This window comes from Parus major, chromosome 1A (genome assembly GCF_001522545.3).
Source record: "Parus major isolate Abel chromosome 1A, Parus_major1.1, whole genome shotgun sequence".
In the NCBI taxonomy this organism is placed as follows: domain Eukaryota; kingdom Metazoa; phylum Chordata; class Aves; order Passeriformes; family Paridae; genus Parus; species Parus major.
This window is the reverse complement of record NC_031773.1, coordinates 35762024-35783918: the sequence shown is the minus strand read 5'-3', so window position 1 is coordinate 35783918 and position 21895 is coordinate 35762024. Positions and strand designations below refer to the sequence as shown.

At 39.0% G+C, this 21895-nt stretch overlaps 1 protein-coding gene across 4 annotated transcripts in view; it reads left to right on the top strand.

The window, feature by feature from the left end:
• Positions 1–418: 418 nt before the first annotated feature.
• NAP1L1 (nucleosome assembly protein 1 like 1) overlaps positions 419–21895 on the top strand; it is a 28082-nt gene continuing 6605 nt past the window's right edge. For 3 of the 4 annotated variants that reach the window (XM_015628610.1, XM_015628606.1, XM_015628609.1), the window contains exons 1-11: positions 419–532; positions 14594–14628; positions 15306–15394; positions 16497–16599; positions 17617–17758; positions 18219–18299; positions 18538–18666; positions 19161–19232; positions 19858–19997; positions 20925–21070; positions 21156–21175. In XM_015628610.1, coding sequence (XP_015484096.1) covers positions 14612–14628; positions 15306–15394; positions 16497–16599; positions 17617–17758; positions 18219–18299; positions 18538–18666; positions 19161–19232; positions 19858–19997; positions 20925–21070; positions 21156–21175 — 939 coding nt within the window. In that variant the 5' untranslated portion in view covers positions 419–532; positions 14594–14611. The remainder of the gene's footprint in view (positions 533–14593; positions 14629–15305; positions 15395–16496; positions 16600–17616; positions 17759–18218; positions 18300–18537; positions 18667–19160; positions 19233–19857; positions 19998–20924; positions 21071–21155; positions 21176–21895) is intronic. The other variant, XM_015628607.1, reaches the window with a different exon arrangement.

Below are 21895 nucleotides of genomic sequence, written 5' to 3'. Positions count from 1 at the left end.
GAGTAACTTCTGTTAACGCTCAGGTGCCTTTACAAACCCCCGAGTTCGGGCTTGAGGCAGCGCCGAAGCAGTCGGGGTAGCATCACACCCTGGCTGGCTGCCGGGTCCGCCCTCGCGCCCTCCTGCCGGGGCAGCGCCCGGCGGCTTGGGGCTGAGGGGGCGAGGGGCACGCTCCCCTGGGCGCGCGGGTACGGGAGCGGGCAGGCGTCCCGGGGGTGTGACAAGGGCATGAGTCCCGGGGGGGTGACACGGGCTCGAGTCCCGGGGGCGGCACCGGGGGCGGCCCCGCACGCGCCTCCGCTCGGGCCCAACCGCCCTCGGCCAACGGCCGGCGCGCGCTCCCGGGGCGGGCGGGCGGCGCGAGGGCGCGCGCACGCGTTGCCAAGAGACGCGGGCGGCGGGGGAGGGGGGTTACGTGGTGACGTTAATTCTATATGAGCGCGAGCGGCGGGAGCGCGGGTCCTTTCACCGCCGGCCGCGCGGCGCCTCCGCCTCGCTGCTCCTGAGTCACCGCCGCCCGCGGGCCGCGCAGGTACAGCCGGAGCGCGGCCGCAGCCGCCGCCGCCCCGGGCCGGGGGTGTGGGGGGCACGGGGGGCGGGCGGGGGGCGCCGGGCCCCCGCTCCTTCGCGAGGAGGCGGTGGATGCCGGCCCGGCCTAGCGGGGCCCCGCGGCTGGCGGGACGCGGGGGGCCGGCGGTGCCCGTGCCACACCGAGTACCCCCACCCCCGCGCGGCCCGTGGGGCGGCGGCGCCGCTGCTCGCCCCCGGGCCCGCAGCGGGCAGCGCTGCTCGCCGCCTCCCGAGCGTCCCTCCGCTGCGCCCCGCGGAGCGCCCGGGCCGCGCTAGGCCGGGGCCCGTGGCGTGGCCGGCGCTGGGGGGAGGCGGGTGGGCCCCGCAACACGTGGGCGCCCGAGCGGGGCCGCGCCCGGCGCGAACGGGGAGCGGGAGGGCGGCGGGGCCGGAAAGCGGCGCGGGGAGGAGCGGGTGAGTGTCCGGCCGGGCGCGGGAGGGGCTCGGTGCCGGTCCGGCGCGGGGGCCCGCGCGGTGTGTGCGCACATGGGGAGCGGCGGATGGCAGCGCGCCGTGGCCTTGTGCCGCCTCCCGCGCCTTGTTCCCGCTCCCGTGCGGAGCCGCGGCGCGGGTGTGTTGTGCTGTGCTGCTGGCAGGGGGACCCAGAGATTCGGGCAGGAGACGGGCAGCTCCCGCGCCCTGCCTTAGGCTAAAGTGGTGTCCGGGAGTTCAACATGTCGCTTCTCTGGGTGCCTGTTAGCTGGTATCACCCAAATTAGTGGCCCCAAGGAAGGCTGAGAAACTACCTGGAAGATTTTGTAACTACAAGTGGAAGTATTACCTTGTGTTCAGCATTTATCTAGATCTGTGTACGTGTAAAGCATACTCTGTTCCGTATTGAATGTTTAGGGGTCTTATACTGCCAATACTTGTGAGGCTTTCAATACTGAATAAAAAACCTACCTCATTTGCTTTCAGAAAAAAACGCAAACCTTTTTTCAAGCAACTGGTATAGTAATGCTACAGCAGCACCTTCCACAGTTTATCTCCAAGCTCATTGCAGTTAGGTATGTGTTTGATGCCCTGTTGAGATACACTTAACATTTCATTTTGTAACTCATTTGTGGAGGGTAAGAGAAGTGGGCACGGTGTCTGCAAGATATGACGAATACTCTTCTCTGCTCAGCCCCTCTTGGGATTTTAACATCTGCTGGTAGATGCTACATTAATCAGGCAGGAGATAGTGCCTGATAATTTTAATTACAGTCATAACATGAAACTTGAGAGAATACTTAAGGCCTAAGGCTGTGAACTGGTGAAGGTGGTTTTTGACAAAAACGTTAGTAGCATTTTAGCAGCCTTCCTGCTGTGCCCATTTTACAATGGTACTCTTTAAAGAATGAGAGAGGCACTATACTTTGAAGCAGGCTGAGTGGTTTCCAGAAATTATATTAATCCCTAAGGGGACGATAGCATTTAAAATATACATACATGTAAATTTAAGTGACTTGCATGCTTCTGTACCAGACAAAAGTTGAGGCCTCTCAGGCTATGGGTACCTGACACATTGATTAAGTGCTTAGAACAGACCACTGACACCTGAGCTTGTGTGTGTGTGTCCCACTTAGTCCTGTGAGAGTGATACATATTAGCAGTCTTACTGCCCTCCACTTTTTCTGTGCTTTGTGACAAATCTTGGATATAATGAACTCTTGGTTTCTGAGGACAGAGTATTGTAGAGTGTTGGTCCTGTGCACAGATGGTAGATTGGTGTTTTTCAGAGTCCTGGTCTTTCTCTGACTTTGACAAGACTAGGAGGTGAGTGTTGGAAGCATGCAGAAGTACCGTGCTGCATCTGTGCTGCCAGCCCGGTGTTGCAAGAAGTGCCGAAAGTGCCAGGTCTGGTGCAGCGCTGTCTGTTTACATATACACAGTAATGCTCCCACCATCATTGTGCATCATCTAGCCCCTGCTTCACTCAGAAACTAGTCCTGGAAGCAGGTGGGGGACTTGTTATGGTGACATGCTTACTGAACATCTGGAAAGGGGTGGTGTGGTTTTTTGCTTAGCTTTGAGCATGTGTGCACAAGCGAAACTGAAACCAAGGCGCTGTGGGTATGGTGTTATGAACCTTTGTTAACAGAGTTTTCACAACCCTGAGACCTGGATCTTCCAGGCTGAGGCCATGACCTCTAATACAGAACTCTACATCTGTGTGGAAACTTTGGCTTACCCTGTACATTTGATAGAAACCTGTTTATTCACTAGACTCCTAAAAGTTAAAGCTCTTGTAACACAAAGAGCTTGACTCATCATGGCAGAAATTGTACTTCTTCAGGGAGTAAAATAGCTTGAGGATATTAATTTCAATAGTGAAAAATCTTAGGGGGGAATAAATCAAGAATATTCTGTTTTGAATTTTGGTTCAATCCTTTGGTGAAAGCCAGTTTATTCCAGTAGAACAACAGGTATAATGAACATGTCTCTGGTATCTTCACCATTTTGTGAATGTAGTTGTAATGCAGTTCATCTTCAGGTTGTTGTGCAACACCTGCAAACATGGCATATCTCTAACTAAGGGTCTGACTCTAAAGGAAACTGCAGGAATTGGATAGGTTACAGAGGATGGAGATGCAGGTGTTCTTTCAATGTCTGTTTATTTTTCTGCATCTGTATATACATTCAGTGGAACTTCAGCTCTGTGATTTTCCATGAGCTGGAGTGCTTTTGTATTTGTGGGGTACTAATAGCCATTTACACAGAAGACAGAACTTTGCAGACAGAAACAAGACTTTTAATCCTGGTTTTATTTTAGTACAGTTGAAGGAAGGGCCTTCTCTACTGGTCTGGGAAACTGCATTCCATCGAGCTTCTCCTTAGAGAAGTGGGTACTAAATGATGGAGTGGAACTTCATAAGTATGTGTTTAATCTAAGGAAGGGTTGTGATGATGGGTTTAATGCTTATAGGTCAGTTTTCATTTGTAAATAATGTAGTGTTCAAAAGTGATTATAATTAAAGCTAATTCAATCTGTTTCTCACTCAGCTGAGAGGTTAGTGCATTTTCTCATCACTCAACGTTGTTAATCTGGAGAGCAGGTCTGGTGTCATAATGTATTTGTTTAGAAAACCAGACATGCCCAGAAGGCATCACAGAAGTTGCTTGGGGATTCATTTGATGACCTTCTGAAAAATTAAGCTATTTAGAGGCAATGTGTGAGGGCTTTGAGGGCTTCCTACACTAAATGATTCTGTTATTTTCTGAATCAGCAAAGTAAATGCAGGCAGAAAAATCCTAATTAGTGATGTGGCCTTGTGTATTTAGTCATAATTTTGACCTTAAGTTTGCCAGGACCATATATTGCAGATTAAAACTAAAGTTGCATTAAAAAAAAAAAAAAAGTTTGCTAATTTACCTTTGATACTCTGGAATTGCTTAAAGATATAAATAATGTAACATATGAAGGAACTTGTATTTTCTAATAAAAGATTAATCTTTTAAATGAACTACTTGTCAAAGGTTAAACTGCACATCTTTCCTAGATGGAAAGCTGTTTAGATTTTAGTACAGGAATATAGAGATGCATCTGGGGGCTGTGTGCTTAAATGTACATCTGCACAGACGTGATTTGCAATGGTGATATCTCAATTTAAATCTTAACTTACCATAATGAATAGACAGTTTGGTCATCAACTGTTTCACCTGGTCTTTGAGGACTATAGAACAAAGTACTACCAGTTTCTTCTTGGTAGGTTTTTATGTTCAAAAGGTGGAAGGAAATTTAAGATACAAAAATTGTGTGGTTTTGGATATACCTGTAGCTTTGAATGTAATGACAGTTTTGCATTTATTCTTTAAAAAAACTATCACTACCACCACCCAAATATCAAACAATGAAGAAACCTTTACCCGAAACACGAGAGATACTAGAATAAGACAAGTATTGGAGATTCTTGTTAAGATACTTAACTAAGAAGGTGCCTGAAATCTGGAATGAACAAACCCCTAGACTTCTAAGACCCAGGTTTGAAACATAAGTGCTTGTTATCTTTTCTGACCATCTGCACTATGGTTGGTTCAATCCACTAGTTTATTTAGGTATTGTTTATTGTGCAGTGTTTCAAAGTAAGCAGAAGCAGTTCTTTCAGATTTATTGTCGGATGACTTGCCCATGAGGGAAAGTTTTGGTTTAGTTCAGGCCCTAATTAAAAACCTGACATTTTGAAAAGTCGAGTTGAGGAACACAGGGAGGGTACATGAAAAAAAAAAACAGTTCCTATTGAAACCAAGTTTGAATCAGTTCTTTTAATGTATGTATTTTTTGTCATTTCTTGTTGCTCTCCTCTCAAATATTATTAATATAAAATGTGAACTGCTTCTGTTCAGGTATTCATGTTGCTGGGTCCTTAGCTGAGCTAGTTCCTCTTTTCAGTGTTGAGCAGTGAATACAGTATTTTCATTAAGGATACATTGCTGAAGTGCACATGATCATGTTTTGTATTGTGTGTTTTAGCCACCATTTTAGATCTTGCCACTTGTGCATGTTGAGTAGAAGTCTTCAGTGGGCTGCATGCCATTATATATGTCTTTACATAGCAGGTTTTCGACCCTTTGAATTCTAAAGTAGTTGGAATTGCATCTTTTTATTTGTTACTTTAGAATTAAATACTATTTATTTTACCTCACTTGGGTCAGTCAGCCTTTTATGGAGTTGTTAATTTGTGATACTACCATTTTGGAAATGACTCATCTTTGAATGTTTAAGTGTAAGCTGGTATGGTGCTTTATGCTGTTTATTGTGTGTGCAAGGTGGCTTTTTTGAAACATGCTTGCTATGTTGTACCTGGTGAGATCTTCATGACACAGCCTCTCAATTCTTTTACCACCATCTTCAGGGTTTTGGCGATATCACTACTGGTGCCAAAGGCAACCAGGAGTGAAATTTACACTAGAGTATTTCTGAAGACAACTTTGTAAACAGTGCTCAAGTTCGATGGTTCAAGTTCTCTGTAGCACTACTACATGTTTGCAATTGCTTTTTAAATGGCACCTGTATTCATTTGAAGGTGACTGGCTGAAACCATAACCATGGGCATTTTTCTGTTGGGTCTTTAGTGGCAGTTGTAGCATCTCATCCCAACAGCCTCCAAAATGTGTTAAAGTTGTGGTTGTATTCTGTTTTTGTAGCGCACTCTAACTTTTTAGTTGAAAACTGGGTGTTTTAAAGTTGGTAGTTTAGTAGTGGCCTGGTTTCCATGGAAAAAATACTGATCAGAAGCTAACAAAGAAGTTGCTAAATACATTTTAGGAATTTCAGTGGCTTCTTGGTTAGTAAATGAATTTAAAATTGCATTCCAGATGTTCTAGCAAAAAGCGCACTTCTGAAACCTGTACATATTTTTCAGTGTTTTTAAACTTTCTTTTCACGTAAGGATGCTTAGAAGTTTTTGAAGTCAAATTGGATAAAAACTTGAATGCTTCAGCCTGTGAGTTTTGCAGATAGCAATGTAATTGCCAATACGGTTGTGTTTAATTATGTGGTGATCTTGGCAGCCAGTTATTGCTCTTTCCCATTGTTTGATGTTGTGGCATGCACAAGTTGTTTTTTGGATTTTTTTAAGCTGTTACGAGTGTATCCTGCTACCTGGAGAACTTTGTTAAAACACAATTATTTTTTTATTACTTTGCCACTTTTTAACAAACTCAGTACTTGTACCAACATGAACTGCATTGAGAAAGACTGTCTTTGGGAAATTTAAATTCAGTTTCTTTATACATAAAGACTTAGATTTCAGCCCTCTAGGATGGCTGCTGTTCTTCCCGTTATCCATGATGGAAAGTAAAAGCATAAAAAGCTATACTCAACTTGTTTAAAAAAAAAAAAATAAAAAAAATCCTTGTTATTTTTTTCTAGGTTTGGATTTAAACTTGTTACTTTTCTAATAATGAAAGATTGTTCTGTGTAGTAGTTGTTAGGTTTTCTGATACAGAATCTTGGCATTCAGAACAAAAGCAACATTGCGTGCTAATTACTCTATTTTTAGAACATGATCAGGGAGCTCAGGTCAGTAGCATAGACAAGCATGCAGATATAATTTTGTCATGATTTTAATTTGTGATTTTGTAGTTGATCTCCTTGGTATGGAGGCTTTTTTCTGCTGAAAGAGTAAACAGAGACTATCCAAAATGGAATAAAAATACTACAAAGAGAAGAGTTCAATATTTGTTGATTGAATACTCATTTCCTGATTGAAAAATTAGTCGAGGAAAGCTTAGAATGGGTTTCCACATGAATGAAAACAAATACTGCAGTTACTAATAGCTGAGTAATAATATTACTTATATATATTATCCCTCTGATTTGTTTTGCAGAATTAGACTTTTCCCCATCAACTGGCATTCTCATACAAATGTAGAGCACTTTTAAGTTGAAATGTGGAAAATGTTTTCATGCTGTAACATGTATACTTGTATTGTTCAGAGGTCTGCAAGCACTCTGCAAGCAAGTGAAATAGTTGCATTGGCAAATGGCTGAAGTTGATGCTTTTACCTCAGGAGTTATTAGGGAATGCAAAAAATACCACTTGAAGGGGAGAGAGCAGTTTCAATTGTATTGTGTTACTTGGTGTTCAGCATTATCATGTTTTAGTGTTCTTTTGTTCTCTGCAGCCAGATTCTGAATTTTGCTGTATTACTGTAAGCAAGATGTAGCAGTACAGTTTCACAGTAACTTCAAACTTGCTTTACCCTTTTCCCGAGCTGTTCTGAAAGGTACTAGCCTGTGACAGGCTGTCTCTTGACCCTGCTGCTACTATTGTAACTGAAGATTTAACACTGTACAAAGAAATGCTTTGAACATTTTTTAACTTTGCTGTCATTTAGACGTTGATGAAAGGAAAGGGGTATGAGGTTATGCATAGCTAAGGAAGAACTACAATAAGCTTTTCCAGCAGGGTTTACTTTTTCTGATTTGAAGATCATTCAGAAGAGAAACTGGGTGTTCCCTTTATGAAAGGAATGTATCTCACGTGGTGATATGAATGCTTCCCATCTTAGATATATAAGCTCATGTATGTAGCTAGAAGTTCTGAGTGTGTTTTGTGAAACACTGCTTCTTGTCTGAATTTCTTGTCCTTTTCTGCTTTGTCAGTTCACCTTACTTCAGCTTCTGCTAAAGATTCCCATATATTGCCATGCCAGTTAGCATTTCTGCTGTTAACTGTGCATGTCTTTTGCCCGAGATGGATGAGTTAGTGCTAGCAAAGTAAGTTGTGTCAAAATGAAGGGATTTGAGTTACTGCAAGGGTCCAGTGTCACTTTTCTGTTACTGTATTGAGACACCCGGATTCCTTGCTTCCACTGACCATTAGCTCCTTAATCTTTTTATGCATAACTTAATAGCTTTTATATTAGTATTGTGTTCTTTATTATATCATACTCATGTTTTCTGTGCATGTATTTGGGCAGACAATTTTAATTATTCTAGATTTGAAAATTTAAATAAATGTTGTCAATTTTTGTTCCTACATTAACAGTTAGAAATCTTTTGTTAACAGAATAGCTTTGAGGCACTAATAAAGGAATTTTCTCTGGAGAGTTCAGTGGTGATAATGTCTTTCATCACATAGATGTGGTATCTTGATGTTCTAGTACTGCACGACTCTGCTCATTTGATTGAGATGGAGGTTTTGTTTTTTGGACCTTCAGCTTTGCTAAGAAGGCCTATTTTTTTCCCCTAAGATGAGTGATACAGTCTGTTTAACATGTTTATCTGTTGTGTTAATCATGGAAACATAGAATTGTTTAGGTTGAAAAGGCCTCCTCTAAGATTGAGTCCAGCTGTTAGCTCAGCACTGCTGTGTTCGCTGCTTAACGGGGTCCCCAAGTGCCACATCAACACATCTTTTGAGTTCTTCCAGGGGTGGTGATTGCAGCACTTCCCTAGGCTACTTGTTTCAATGCTTGCAAACCTTTTCAGTGAAGAAAGTTTTCCTGATACCCAATCTGAACATGCTCTGGCATAACTTGAGGCCATTTCCTCTCATCGTGACGCTTGTTAACCTGGGAGAAGAGACCACTCCCCACCCAACTAAAGTCTCTTTTTGGGTTGTGGTAGGGAGTGATGAGGTCTCCCCTCAGGATGATAACAGATACAATATCCCCTTGTTTGATGACCAGTTTTCATGCTAGTGGTAATGGATGCATGAATTTGGTCTCACAAGTAAAAAGAAAACACTTTGTCTTCTGCTTTTTTCCCCTTTTAAAATGATATTTTAACCAATACATTATTCAATTGCTTCTTTTTGAAGAAGAGCTAAATGTTCTCCTAATTCCTACAGAACTGTATGATCTTTTCTCTCATAACAATTTTCCTACCCAGTGATTGCTACCATAGCTTCTGCTAACACATTTGGAATGAGTGATGCATTTTTTGGGTTGTAGTACCAAGGCATTTGAAGTGTGAAACTATATACCATGTACCATGCACTTTTTAAACAGTTCACTCAGTTCTCACAGAATTGTTCAGGTTGGAAAAGACCTTTAAGATCACTATGCAGAGCATCTGAGCTCTTTAAAGTTACAAACTTCTGTTAAGAGGTTTTGAGCAAACTACCTCAGACAATTACTTGGAACATCTGCAGTCAAAGAGTGTTTTCTAATGGATCTCTACACTATTTTAATTTTTGTTTTCTGTATTTAATGATGATTATGTAAGGAGAAATCTTACTTAAGTTGTTCTTAAATTCTAGGCAAGAACATTGCAGTGAATGTATCGCTCTTGAGTTTCCCAGTCTTTAGTGAGAGTTGAACTTGTATGATGTCATTTGTCTGACACCTTTGGTTTCTGCACACATTGCAAATAGTTTACCAGACTTAATCCTGATGATGTTTTAAATACAACTAGCTGTCTGCCAGGCAGACCTGTCTTTCCTTCACTGACATCTGACTTAGTCCACCACTTAGTTTGTTACCTTATGTTGTAGCTTCTGAGTCCCACATAGGGCTCATTTGTTTTAAGTATTTTCTGTTAATGTATTGCTTTCAGTTGCTCAAGGCTTGCCAGGGATAGGAAGAGGCTGATATGCTATTCTGTGGACAAGTTGACTTGTATTTGTAGTGGTCTCAATTACTGACTTCTGAGGAAATCAGTTTGGACAAAAGAATAGTTTCTTTTAAAAATGCGACATAATAAGGCTTGGCTGTAGTTTGGGTCTGATAGACTTAAAAAAACCATTTGTGACTCCTAAACAACTTGAAAATTTTCTTTTAATTTGTAGAGGTAATTGTGTGAGCAATTTGTCTAGAGAAGAGGTGTTTCCTGAAGGGGAGGGTATGGGTACTCTTTGTGGCATGGTATGCTCGGAGATGCTGAACATGTGAGATGTATTGTCAGCTTGCCAGCCTTGGGGCTTGTGCAGAAATGCTGTTGTTTTGCTGGAGGAACTGTGTCTCAGGAATGTTTTGCTGGCTCAGCTGTCTTGTAGTTCACCTCACTGTGACCTGTCTTCCTGAGGGTGAGCGGATGTCCGGGTAATCTAATAGCGGTGTGCTTACTTGGGACATGTAAAGCTGATCTGAAAAAGAAAAGGCTTCTCCCCAAAGCCTGCATCCTAACTGTAACATGGCTGGTTCCTCTGTGCAAATTCAGATTAGTTTCTGGGTGGATAAAGGAAAGATCAGGAAGTGCTGAACATTTAAGAGTGTGTTTCTATCTTCACTTATGCAAAATCACTTAGTGAGGGAATGATAACCCTTGAAAACTGAAAGCTCACTAATGACTAACTTGAGGATGAACACATGAGTGTTCTGCATGTATCAAACTCTATTTCTTGGGAAACATGACAGTTTAACAAGACCAAGTGTCCTTTAAGCCTAATGAAAATAGCAAAATGTCACGGCTTTGATAAGTTTTAAATTTTAGTGGATTTTTGCTAATTTTTAGTAATTCTGCAGGATTCAAAACTGAGGGTAAGCTGGTGCTGGATTAAGTCTTCTAACCTTTCCATTTTGATAGAGAACATGCTTTCTTGTGATGGCAGGCAGGCTTAAGGTACCTGTATGAAAGAGGTTTTAAATTTGAACCTTTAGGAAACTTGCAGTATAGCTTGCTTTTCTGTATTTTTCCTTTTTTTTGTAGCAGGAACTTCCTACACATTCTCTTTCAAGCCTTGAAAAGATAACTGTTGCTTTTCTTCTGCATATTTTTACAATGAGCAGCAAAACATTTTAAGTGAAGCCTGTGGGCACCTACAGCTATGGTCACCTGTATTTGACCATAATGCAGTCTACTGCATTCAAAAAGTTAGTGGCTGTAGCAGTTCAAGTAATAGGGAAAAAAATATTTTACTAGTAAGGTTTTTTGCATGCTAGCTTTATACAGGGATGTTGACTACCCTTTATTTGTTCTCATAAGCCTCTTCATGCAGTCAGGAGGTCCAGATTCCAAGCAGTATGTTAGTCCAAAACAATCACCTAGACAGTGAGGCCTGAAGTAATACACCAGATGTATCCACGTTTGTTATAATCCTGCATTGATAACTGGTGAACTGGTATCTCCCTGGCATTACTTCAGGGAGTGACGCTAGTGATTTTGTTGCTCACATGCCAAGATGCAGCTGCTGTTGATGAACCTAAATGCACCTATGAGTGAGAACTGGGAAGGACAGCTGTGTCTTATGGAAGGTGGAGTGATATGAGTTCTATATTTGAATATTTAGTGTTGGGGAGATACTGCAGTGATGTATTCTAATGGTATTTATTGATTGTAGTATATAGTGTATTTGAAACTCTGAAGACTAGACCAGGACCTTGAGCTGGGCATTGAGCAGAGATAGTGGAGGTTGTTTGCCCTTAAGTAATGCATTTTCTCAGTGCTTTTCTGCAGTGTTTTTGTTTCTGTTTGGGTTTTTTTTTTTTTTTTTTTGCCAGTAGAGCTGTGTTTGCAGAGAAGCTTATGGTTATTTAAGTAAATGACAGTAAACAAAATGTGATGCAACTACATCTTTTTCATGCTAGTGGGTTGCACAGATTAGCTTAAATGTCTGCCAGCGTAGTTTTCTTGGCAGTGCCTTGTAGTCTTCTTACTCAAGAACAGTTGTCTAGAGCTGGCAGATAATTGTCATGACAGACACTAGTATCTTCTCAGTTTGCAGGAGAACTCTTATAACTGTGTATATTCTGATACTGAGTTGTGTAAAAAGGTGGAGGGAAGATTAAAGGATGGGACATGAAAAAGGCTGCTGCAAGGAGAATAGGAAAAATTGGATGAGGGAGAGAAATACACTAGAGGGATGCTCTGAACTTGACAGCTGCTTTATATATTCTATTTTAATTTCAGAAAAAAATCTTTGAAGAATGTTATTCAAAGTCTTTGAGTAAACTGGGCCATAATTTGAAAACGTACAGTGCTTGCATGGATTGTTTAAGAGCCAGAAAACAGAGGGAGATAACTGCCCATTGCAGTGAGGAGAGAGAGGCAGACCCTGGAGTCCCACGGGGTGCTGCAGTAAGATGAATGCCTTTAGCATGGTCAGAAGTGATCTTGGAAAGAGGATGAACAGCGAAAGAATGGATGAAAGTTCAAGATGACAAGTAGTTATTCAGAGGTGAAAACAAGGGCCCAGTGAGGAATTCAGTAGCACAAGACTGCTGTGAAACTTCTGCTACACAGTTGCATCGTGTAGAAAAATCTTAGATCTGATCTCTGAGCTGAATATTGCATCTCAGAAGCTTGAGTGATACCGTCGGCTTGCCTGCATGGTTTTGGGGAAAACGAGGACTAGCTTCTGAAATAAAAAATTGTTATGATATTGTCAAATATCTGCACTTCTGAACCAGTGTTTTTTCTGAATGTAATAGAAAGCCAGAAGTGTTTGAGGGAATTCTTACTGTATCATTGCTTTTTTTCCGAGGCATTGGAAATGTTGGAGATGGGCTGGATGCTTCTTAAAAGTTTTTAGGCATAATTTGTTTATAGCCAATCTTATCTTAATTTAGGATAAAAGTGTTTAAATGAGCTGTGGAGGTTGGTCTCTTTCAGAAAACCTCTAAGGTGTTTCAGCTGCTGTTTCATCTAGCCCACTGACTTGGAGAGACCACAGGGTTTGTGCTGTCACTGGTCACACTTTGTTGAAAGAACTACCTTTTGTTTTATGGAAATTGAAGCTTTTTTGATAGGGAGAACAGAGAAAGGAAATGCTGGTCTCTAAAAGAAGCATCACTGTGCTGCATATGCAGAAAAATTATGAAAGGCAGGTGAGCTGTGCATCTTGTGTTCTTTTGTACAGCAATGCTATCAGTCTCCTTGAAATGGTCCTGCATTAAAAAAAAGTTAAGAGGAAGTGTGTAAGGAAAGTTACCTATTTTACATGGATACAGTGTTGTGTACATCAAAAATAATGCTGTTACATTGCTCAAGTAAAACAGGGACCTCTGAGAGTTGTAATTGTAGCATGCTTTCAGTTTCTGTAGGTCTTCAGTCCATGCTATCTTTGAGAATGGTATTCAAAGGAGAGTCTTTGGAATTGTTATAGGGAATTGTTACACGTGTAAAACTGAAATTACGAGACATGCAAATATAATCTGAATGAGTTAAGGATATTGCTGCAATTCTTCTTACTGAATTGTTAAATGTTCTTTGGTTTTATAGCACTGCTGTCTTCCAGTTACTAGCAAATACTGTATTATTTTTCTGAAACAGATGGACAAGTACTTGGTTCTCAGGTTTTTCTACGTATTAGGGAATTGAATCTTTTTGATTATATTCTAGATCTTTATTTAGCACCATAAAATTGTGGTCCTAAGTGAGGACATCAGATACTTCCTTTCCATGTAATTGTTGGGAAGTAGTTATGATACCAGAAAAAATATATTTTGATTATATTGACATAAAATATAGGTGTTTAGTTTTGAAGTTTAGATTCTAATATGTTTCTTCATATTGACTGTTAATATCCTGATCTTACTAGGATTGTGTTTTTGTGCTACACTTTGGACAGATCAAATGCAATTTTCACTTCTTCTGGAAGACATTCATCCAACACTTTGCTAAAATTACTGTTGAAGGCATTGCATTGTAAGGAGTTGAAATTCCTGATAGAAACTTGAATTTGTTTAGCTTACAGGACAGCAGGTAAAATGGAGACTCTAAAGCATTGATTTCCTTGCTTACTTGGCCAACAGATTATTCCTGGTAGTTGGAGCTTGCTGAATTACTGGCAGATGGTAGTAACAGGACAGTGTTTTCTTGTGCATGGTATTGTCTTAGACTCTAAGTTTTCTAAAACATCTTTTTTGAGACTAGACTCCCAAGTACTGTTTTGCTGGTAGAAAATATTACTAATTTTATAATATGTTTGAGAACATAGATTCTCCATGGTATGCAAGATTTGCAGTAGTCCCAATATTAAATGTTTCTAGTTACTGTGTATAAAATATGTTTATGATTATACTGAGAGATTTAAGAAATTTATGACCATTCAGGACATGAGAATTATTCATGTTAAATGGCCTGGAACCAATGATTTTGTAAAATGTTGTAATACTGTGGATATTCTGAGGAACTACTTGGACTGGTTTTGCAAAGTTGGGATTGAAAGTAAAGCCACAAAAAGGCCTCTTCATTCTTAAACTGATTTAGCTGTAAGTATGCTCTGTCTGCAGTCATATGCTGGAAATGAATAAGCAGTTACCAGCACCCTTTTTGCTTCAGTTTTTCTCAGGTTATATTCCAATTTTATATTTAGGACTAATTTTCAGTCAGTGATATTGGTACAGTCCTAAAATCTGAAACTCAACATGGCATTTTGCTGGTACTTGGTACTTTTAATTTATGTGAGTAGATCTAGAGGTTCTCAACAAGAACAAAGTTTTTCAGTATTTCTGTATGTTTTAGACTGAGAGCTCAAAATGTTCAAGGGAGATGTGCCACTCTTCAGACTGTAATATATATTTATCATGTTTCATAAAGTTGACATGGTTTGCGTTTCTTTTAGTACTATGGCATGTGACCATAAAGTATTTAACTGAAATCTAGTGCTGCATTTCTTATGTGTTGTTTTGTTTGTTTTTTTTTTCCCTCTAGTGTTTGAAATCTAGCAGAATGGCAGACATAGACAAGTAAGTAACATCTGTACCTTAATGAGGCTCTTAAGTGTGTCCTGTGCTGTACTTGACATGGCTGGGCTCTTCAGTTACTGGATAGGCTGGGTCTAAATACTGACCTTGAGCACTGTGGCAAGGCCTGAGGTTTATAGCATGTGGAAGAAAAACTTATGTTGTTCATGATAAATGGGTTTGTGATCTTGATTATAAGTAAATATAAAAGTGGAAGAAGGCACAAGTCAACTTCCTATGTTAGTTGGAATTCTGGAGGGGAAAAACAGATGATACTGCCCATTCCTATTGTTTTCACTGTAGGGTTTTTTCTATACTTTGAGTGCTCTTATTTTGCAGCATTTGAAGTATAGTTTAGGTGATCCTTCCCACAGTTCTCAAGGCCTGCACATCTTAAGGAAGATATGTGGGGCAGAAGGAGGCTTTGACTGGTTGATAAGAACAGGAGATAAAGAAATTCTTTTTACAAAAGGAAACTTTGTAATTCTGTGAGTTTTCTAATTCTTTAAACTGTTCTGGGATTGTCAAAAGTGAAACTTCTGTGATGACAAATTTGGCTTTGTTTGGCTTTTAAGACTTGTTTGTCACAGATCAAAAGATGCAACATAATCTCTAGCTTGAGCTAAGCTCGTATCTTATAAAATTAACCTATTTATGCTGTTATTGAATATTTCTAATAGCAAAGAACAGTCTGAACTTGATCAGCAGGATATGGAAGATGTTGAAGAAGTAGAAGAAGAAGAAACTGGTGAAGATGCCAACAGCAAAGGTAATGTTGAAACCAAGAGTTTCTAAACCTCTAAGCATATGTACTTTCTATTTAGTGTGTTAAAAATATTTTACTGCAAAAAATAATAGGAAATGAGAAAACAATTTAAGATGTACAATTGTATTTAAGTTCTGAAGCAAGGACTTTTTTTTCATATAGTGTAATTTTTATTAGTTGTCTGTACTTACTCATTTTAGGTATGGTTAATGCCAGGTTCAGGCAGTGCTGATCACTTGTATAATTGGAAAAGACAGGATTATTGTGGATATATGACTGGACTATTTCAAAACTGGAAACAGTTAAAAACTTGACAAATGTAAAGCTTTGGGTATAAAAATTATTGTGCATATACATGTGTGTGTATCTCTTCTTAACTAGTTGTTTAGTAATTTGCTGATCAACTGACACAACAAATCATGCTTAGTCTTACCACTCTTGAAGTTAATAAATCCTTTTTTATTCCCCCCTCCACAAAAAACACAAGTACATATCAAAATACTTGTTTTGTCAGTGCTGAATGGTCTTACTCACGCTTTTTATTTCAAGTGTGGGGCACAGATGGAATCCAAAGAGCAATTAGCAAAAATAGAAATAACTAATAATCTCTGCAATAAAATTACTTGGACTGCTAATAGTGCTACATTACATGTTTTCTTGAACAGAAGAATTACAGTAAAATAGAACATTTTGCTCAAGATGTTATGCTTTGCTAATCTGTTGGAAGAAGTATTTTCAAAACTGGATTGCAGAGTTTTGGGGAGCACATTCATTAGCTGAAGTAATTAAATGGCATGCAGTAACTAAATGGTATGTATTTAAGTGTCCCACAAGAACATAGAGATGAATAATTTGTATTTTCAGTCATTTTCCAGCTATTATAGGTGAGAATGAGAGGGGAAATTATACTGTAGGAATCCCGGAGGGAAATTGGATTTTATACCTCAGAAACAAATTTTGGTAGTAGGGAAACTTGACACAGTTTTAAACAGTTCTTCTTCATCTGTCATTCTTGCTTATCTAATTCTTTTGTGCACAATTCTTTCTTACAAGATTGGTCCAAAAGATGCACTTTATGCTTACATAACTTTCTTTATTAATTTAGCTCGGCAGTTGACTGTGCAGATGATGCAGAATCCTCAGATCCTTGCAGCCCTTCAGGAAAGACTTGATGGTCTGGTAGGAACATCTGCAGGATATATAGAAAGGTACAGCATTTGTTTAGCTTTAGCAGTGTTAAAATGGTTCTTTTGCTTTCTGAATGGTGTTGTCTATGGTATTAGTGGTCATAAACCACTGTGCTGCTCAGATAGCAGAAAAACTAATATAGTCTGTCTGTAGTGCTTCTCAAAAAGGAAGAGATGTTGTTTAGGTTTCATGAAGAAAAGAATACCAATGTTTACAGTGGTTGATGTTTTCCTCTGCAGTTACAGTATGGCACACTTCGTAGGACACTTTTCTGCTCCTTGGAGTCTCTTTTGTAGCTTTGCCTTGTCATGAAACATCAGTTATTTAAACTATAGCCAGCTACTTGAAGGCCTGATGCCTCTAATACAGTCTCTTTATTCTGTTTGCAGCAGTACTTCATGTGGTTTTTTCATGTATCAAAACTTGCTATAGATTCTTGCCAAAATTTTCCTTAGCTGATCTTCATTTATGAGGCATGTGGTAATCGCTTTCCTTTTACACATTTGTAGTACAGTGGCTCATTTAGCAAACCAGTTCTGGCTCACTTGGGGTCAGGCAGTGTGTTTGAAAGTGCTACCAGCTGCTGTGCTCAGTGAAACAAAGCAGCAAATTTTGAAGATTAAACTTCTTAACAAAGAATAACTCAATTGTCTTGAACTTCTTCATAAAACCAAGCAAACTAATGGTGAGATCGCTCTTAATTGTATTCAGTGATTTTACTTTGTTATTCATTGATAATGCAGAGCTTGTTTTTAGGATGAAGATTTATTGCACATCTTTCTCTCATGATTTACCCAGGTGTTTGGAATACTCTAGTTCTAACTGTGGTTGAGCCTCAGTTTGAGAGATTGTGCTAAGGATTTCAATCTTGTTGGTGAAGTTGGTTGCAGCTTTTATTTAAACTTTCTGAAGCTTAAAATAGAGTGTAAAATGTGTTGCAGTACAAGTTGGTTAACTTGCAAAGGGTCTGTTTAAGGAGAGATCAATATGTGTTTAAAATGCAGTGTTAGTAACAGTTCTGTCACTGAATTTTTCAGCTTGCCTAAAGTTGTTAAAAGACGTGTGAATGCTCTCAAGAACCTTCAAGTTCAGTGTGCACAGATAGAAGCAAAGTTCTATGAGGAAGTGCATGAGCTGGAAAGAAAGTATGCTGCTCTCTATCAGCCCTTATTTGACAAGGTAATGCTACTCTGATTTGTACCTTAAAGCTTCATCTAAAATACAAGGGAATATAAAATCCAGAAAACTTACTCATGCTCTGAATTACTTTGGTCTTATGTGTGCCCCTTCAATTCGATTGATACAATTTTGCCATCCAAGTGAATGTCAACTGAGATTGACAGCGAAAAGTTGAGTCTGTTCTGTAGTTACCAAAATGCCTTCAGTATATCAGACCTCATTTTAATTGAGCAGATGTCAGGTGATACTGTAACTTTTTTGGGACTTTGGTGTTTATTTTAGTGTGTTGAAAACCTCTGAATGAACTGCTGAATCTATGCTCTAGAGCCAGAAGAAAAGGTTTTGATAAGTAGTTAATGTATTACTAGTTGTGTAATTTAGGGTTAGGAATTTATTGTTTAGGGCATTGCTGATTGCAATGACTAGGAAATTTGAAAATATTTTTGGTTTAATCTTCCAGAGAAGTGAAATCATCAATGCCATTTATGAACCCACAGAGGAAGAATGTGAATGGAAAGCAGATGCTGATGAAGAAATTTCAGTAAGTATCTTAATTGGTTCTCTTCAATATCACAAGCTTGTTTAGCATGAAACAAGATTCAATAAGCTGAAGTTTTAAAAAAAAAAAGGTTTGTAATTACTGTTAATAATGATGCTAATTATTAATGATTGCTTAAAGCATCTACATGACACTTAATCATACTGGTATCAGCAAAGAACTGATGAACCTTCTGGGCACTCTTAAAATTAAGGAACCCAAATATTTTTATTTTCTCAAGGAGGAGATGAAAGAGAAAGCTAAGCTCGAGGAAGAAAAAAAAGACGAAGAAAAAGAAGACCCTAAAGGAATCCCTGAGTTTTGGCTGACAGTATTCAAGAATGTGGACTTGCTCAGTGATATGGTTCAGGTGGGTGGTGGTCTAGCCTTGTTTAAAGTTGCATTGATAATTAATCCAAGTGTCTTTGAGAAAGCAGTGGAAACACTACAATGCTTGATATGTCTGTTGGGGAGCAATAATGGAACTGTTACTTGGATGTTGTCTGGTAACTTTTCAAGTGAGAGTAGAGAGCACTGAAATACCTCCCGGCTGCTGTATTTTCTGAACCTCTTCTACAATATTAGTAAATTTGACACACTTATAAAGTGTGTGTGGAAAGTGTATTAGACATTACTAAGAGCTGAATGTGGTGTTCGTGTGGGTTTTGGTGTACTGTATTGGGGGCTCTGTACACAGCCATTGTTGCCATCTGCTGGTCATGTTCATGGAAATATTTCAGTGTTGTAACAGGGTTTTTCTCTAAGGAAAACTTGTTCTAAACATGACTTTTTATCTCTGTGAGGCCTTAAATCTGTGTATAATTGAATGTTATGAAAATTAAATACATTGTGTTTTCTCTGCAGGAACATGATGAACCTATTCTGAAATACTTAAAAGATATAAAAGTGACATTTTCAGAAGTTGGACAGCCTATGGTTAGTTTGACTTATTTATTAATAAGATTACTGTTGTGTTATCTTAAGAATTATTTGAGTTTTAGCAATGTGGTTTGTGATAGCCAGTTTTCTTGTGGAAATCATGAGAAAAGACACAGCTGCTGCTTCTGAAAAAGCAGTACAAGGCCTAGTGCTAGTCTTGCACCACCCTGTGAATGAATGTTTACTAAATTTAACCTTCAATTTCTGATGAGATTTGCCTTAATATCTGATCAGTTAAGTCTCACCATTGCATTTTGATATCTTTGGATACCCTTTGTGTTACTGCTGTAATTTCAGATATTTCCCTGGCAGAAATCAGACAGTTTTCTAAGTTCTCATATTTCTAAATGTAGAAATTCTCCCTATACATTAGTACCAGGAAAGCTGTGTGCTGGGAGATATGTCATTGTTGCAAGCAGTATAATAACTAGAAAGTGCAAGATCAGGTAAATGAAAAGATTTGAAGATTTATTGTACAACCTGGGTAGCAAATTCTAGAGTAAGTTATGGATGTATTTGAGAAAGATGTATTCTGTTGCATGTGTATTGTTGGGATTTAGGTGTTAATAAGTGAAAGATGTTTGTGAATAACTAAAATTACTGTTCTGCAATTCTTTTTAAGAGTTTCACATTAGAATTTCATTTCGAACCAAATGACTACTTCACAAATGAAGTGTTGACAAAGACGTATAGAATGAGGTCAGAGCCAGATGATTCTGATCCCTTTTCCTTTGATGGACCAGAAATCATGGGTTGTACAGGGTAAGTGATAATAGATAGCTTTAAGGCAATATAACAGTTTTTTTCCTTATTGTCCAGTCACTTAGTGTATTTTGCAAAATCCTGGAACATTTAGTTTTAAGTGCTTGGGTACCTTTGATTAAACTGTTTTGTCTTCCCCAGTTTGGACTGATTTGAAAATCATGAATCTTGGCAAAGTTTGGTTGAGGTGCCACTGCTCCTGTAAAAATGATTTAACTCCTAATCCTTATTTTCTCTTCTAGCTAAGACAGCCCCCTCTTGTCCCAAAGCAACTCATTCCATTTCTTTGAGTCTGTAATAGAATCTAATCAGAAACTTGTACAAATGCAGTTAGTTTCGCTGATGGGACTTGTTCATTTATGTGGCGCTAGAATATTTGACTGTTAGAGAAGCTGTAGGCATGATCCTGCTCTGTAAGCAGGATAGAGTTAAAAAAACCCAAAAAAACAAATGTAACACAAGAAGACAAAACCCTCCAAACTCAAAATCAGCCAAAAATGATATCCTTGCTTGATGCATTGTTTTAAGGACTAACTGGTTATGATAGATGTGGTGAACTTTGGCATATTATTAATATGCCCAAATACGACATTACTTTATAATGGATGGGTGGCTCAAAAAATGGTGCAATACTAGCTGTTGGTAGAAAACTAGGCAGTACTTGGTAGCTAATGAAAATTAGCATTTTAGAGATTGAGTTGAGAAGGAAAAACTTCTGGATGGAAATAACCTGAAAATGAACCTGTTACTCTTGTTCTCAACTGATAAACTAATGAAAAGATAGCACTGAATAAATAGTGTCTTTCTTCCCTGTGTCTCTTGCAGTTGTGATAGTTTCAGTAGATACTTGTAACAAGGGGAATGGTTTTTAAGGTACAGGTGGTTGTAGGTTTTTTTAGTGTTATTTGTTTATTGTTGACTCTTTAGTTGCCAAATAGACTGGAAAAAAGGAAAGAATGTTACTTTGAAAACCATTAAGAAGAAGCAAAAACATAAGGGCCGTGGAACAGTCAGGACTGTGACGAAAACTGTTTCCAATGACTCATTCTTCAACTTCTTTAGTCCTCCTGAAGGTAAGCTGGGCACTAGTTTAATTGTATTAATTTTCAATATAAAATATATCTCACTCACTTGTTTCTTCTGTTCTTTTTTCTACAGTTCCTGAAAGTGGAGACCTGGTAAGTTGGCTTATTTTAAAAATTGAGTTTTTATGGAATTTTAGTTTTTTAAATAGCCTCAGCTTTGACTGCTCCTGTCATTAACTGAGAATACTTATGAAGACTAGTGTGTATTAGTTTTCTTTTTTAGGAGTGTTTGAGTTGGATGGTAGCATTTAGTATAGTCAGTTTTAACAGTTTATGCTTCCTGAAAGCTACCTTGTGAATTCTTAACAGTTGTAGAAATGTAGTGATCTACACTATTAGTCTAAGTCCCTCCCTTCAGGAGAATCTTTCTTTCTTGAAGTGATTTTACCTTTCTTGGAATTTTTTTATCTACTGGCTGAGTATATCCAGTTTGTGATTTATTCTCTTAAAAATTTCTCAAGCTAACTCTCTTCTTCATAACTCTTGTAATGAAACAAGAATAGAAAACTACAAGAGCCTGCTTTTCTTTGTGGGGTCACTGATAATAAGCCATGTTTTTCTAAGGAGAAAAACTACCAAAAATACTTTACAGTAGGGAATATATTATGCAGTTTGAGTGAGAATTATGAAACTAAAGTTTCCGGAAGCATGCTGTAATCAGAAGTAGTTTGTAAAATCTTTCATGTGATAGGCTTACCTGGCTATTGTTCAGTTCTTTAAGAGTATTGTGCATATGAACTGAAAGTCTGTGGGATATATTAAATAATCTTTAAACTTGGAACAGAAGAAATTCCAGAATTGTATATAATTAGG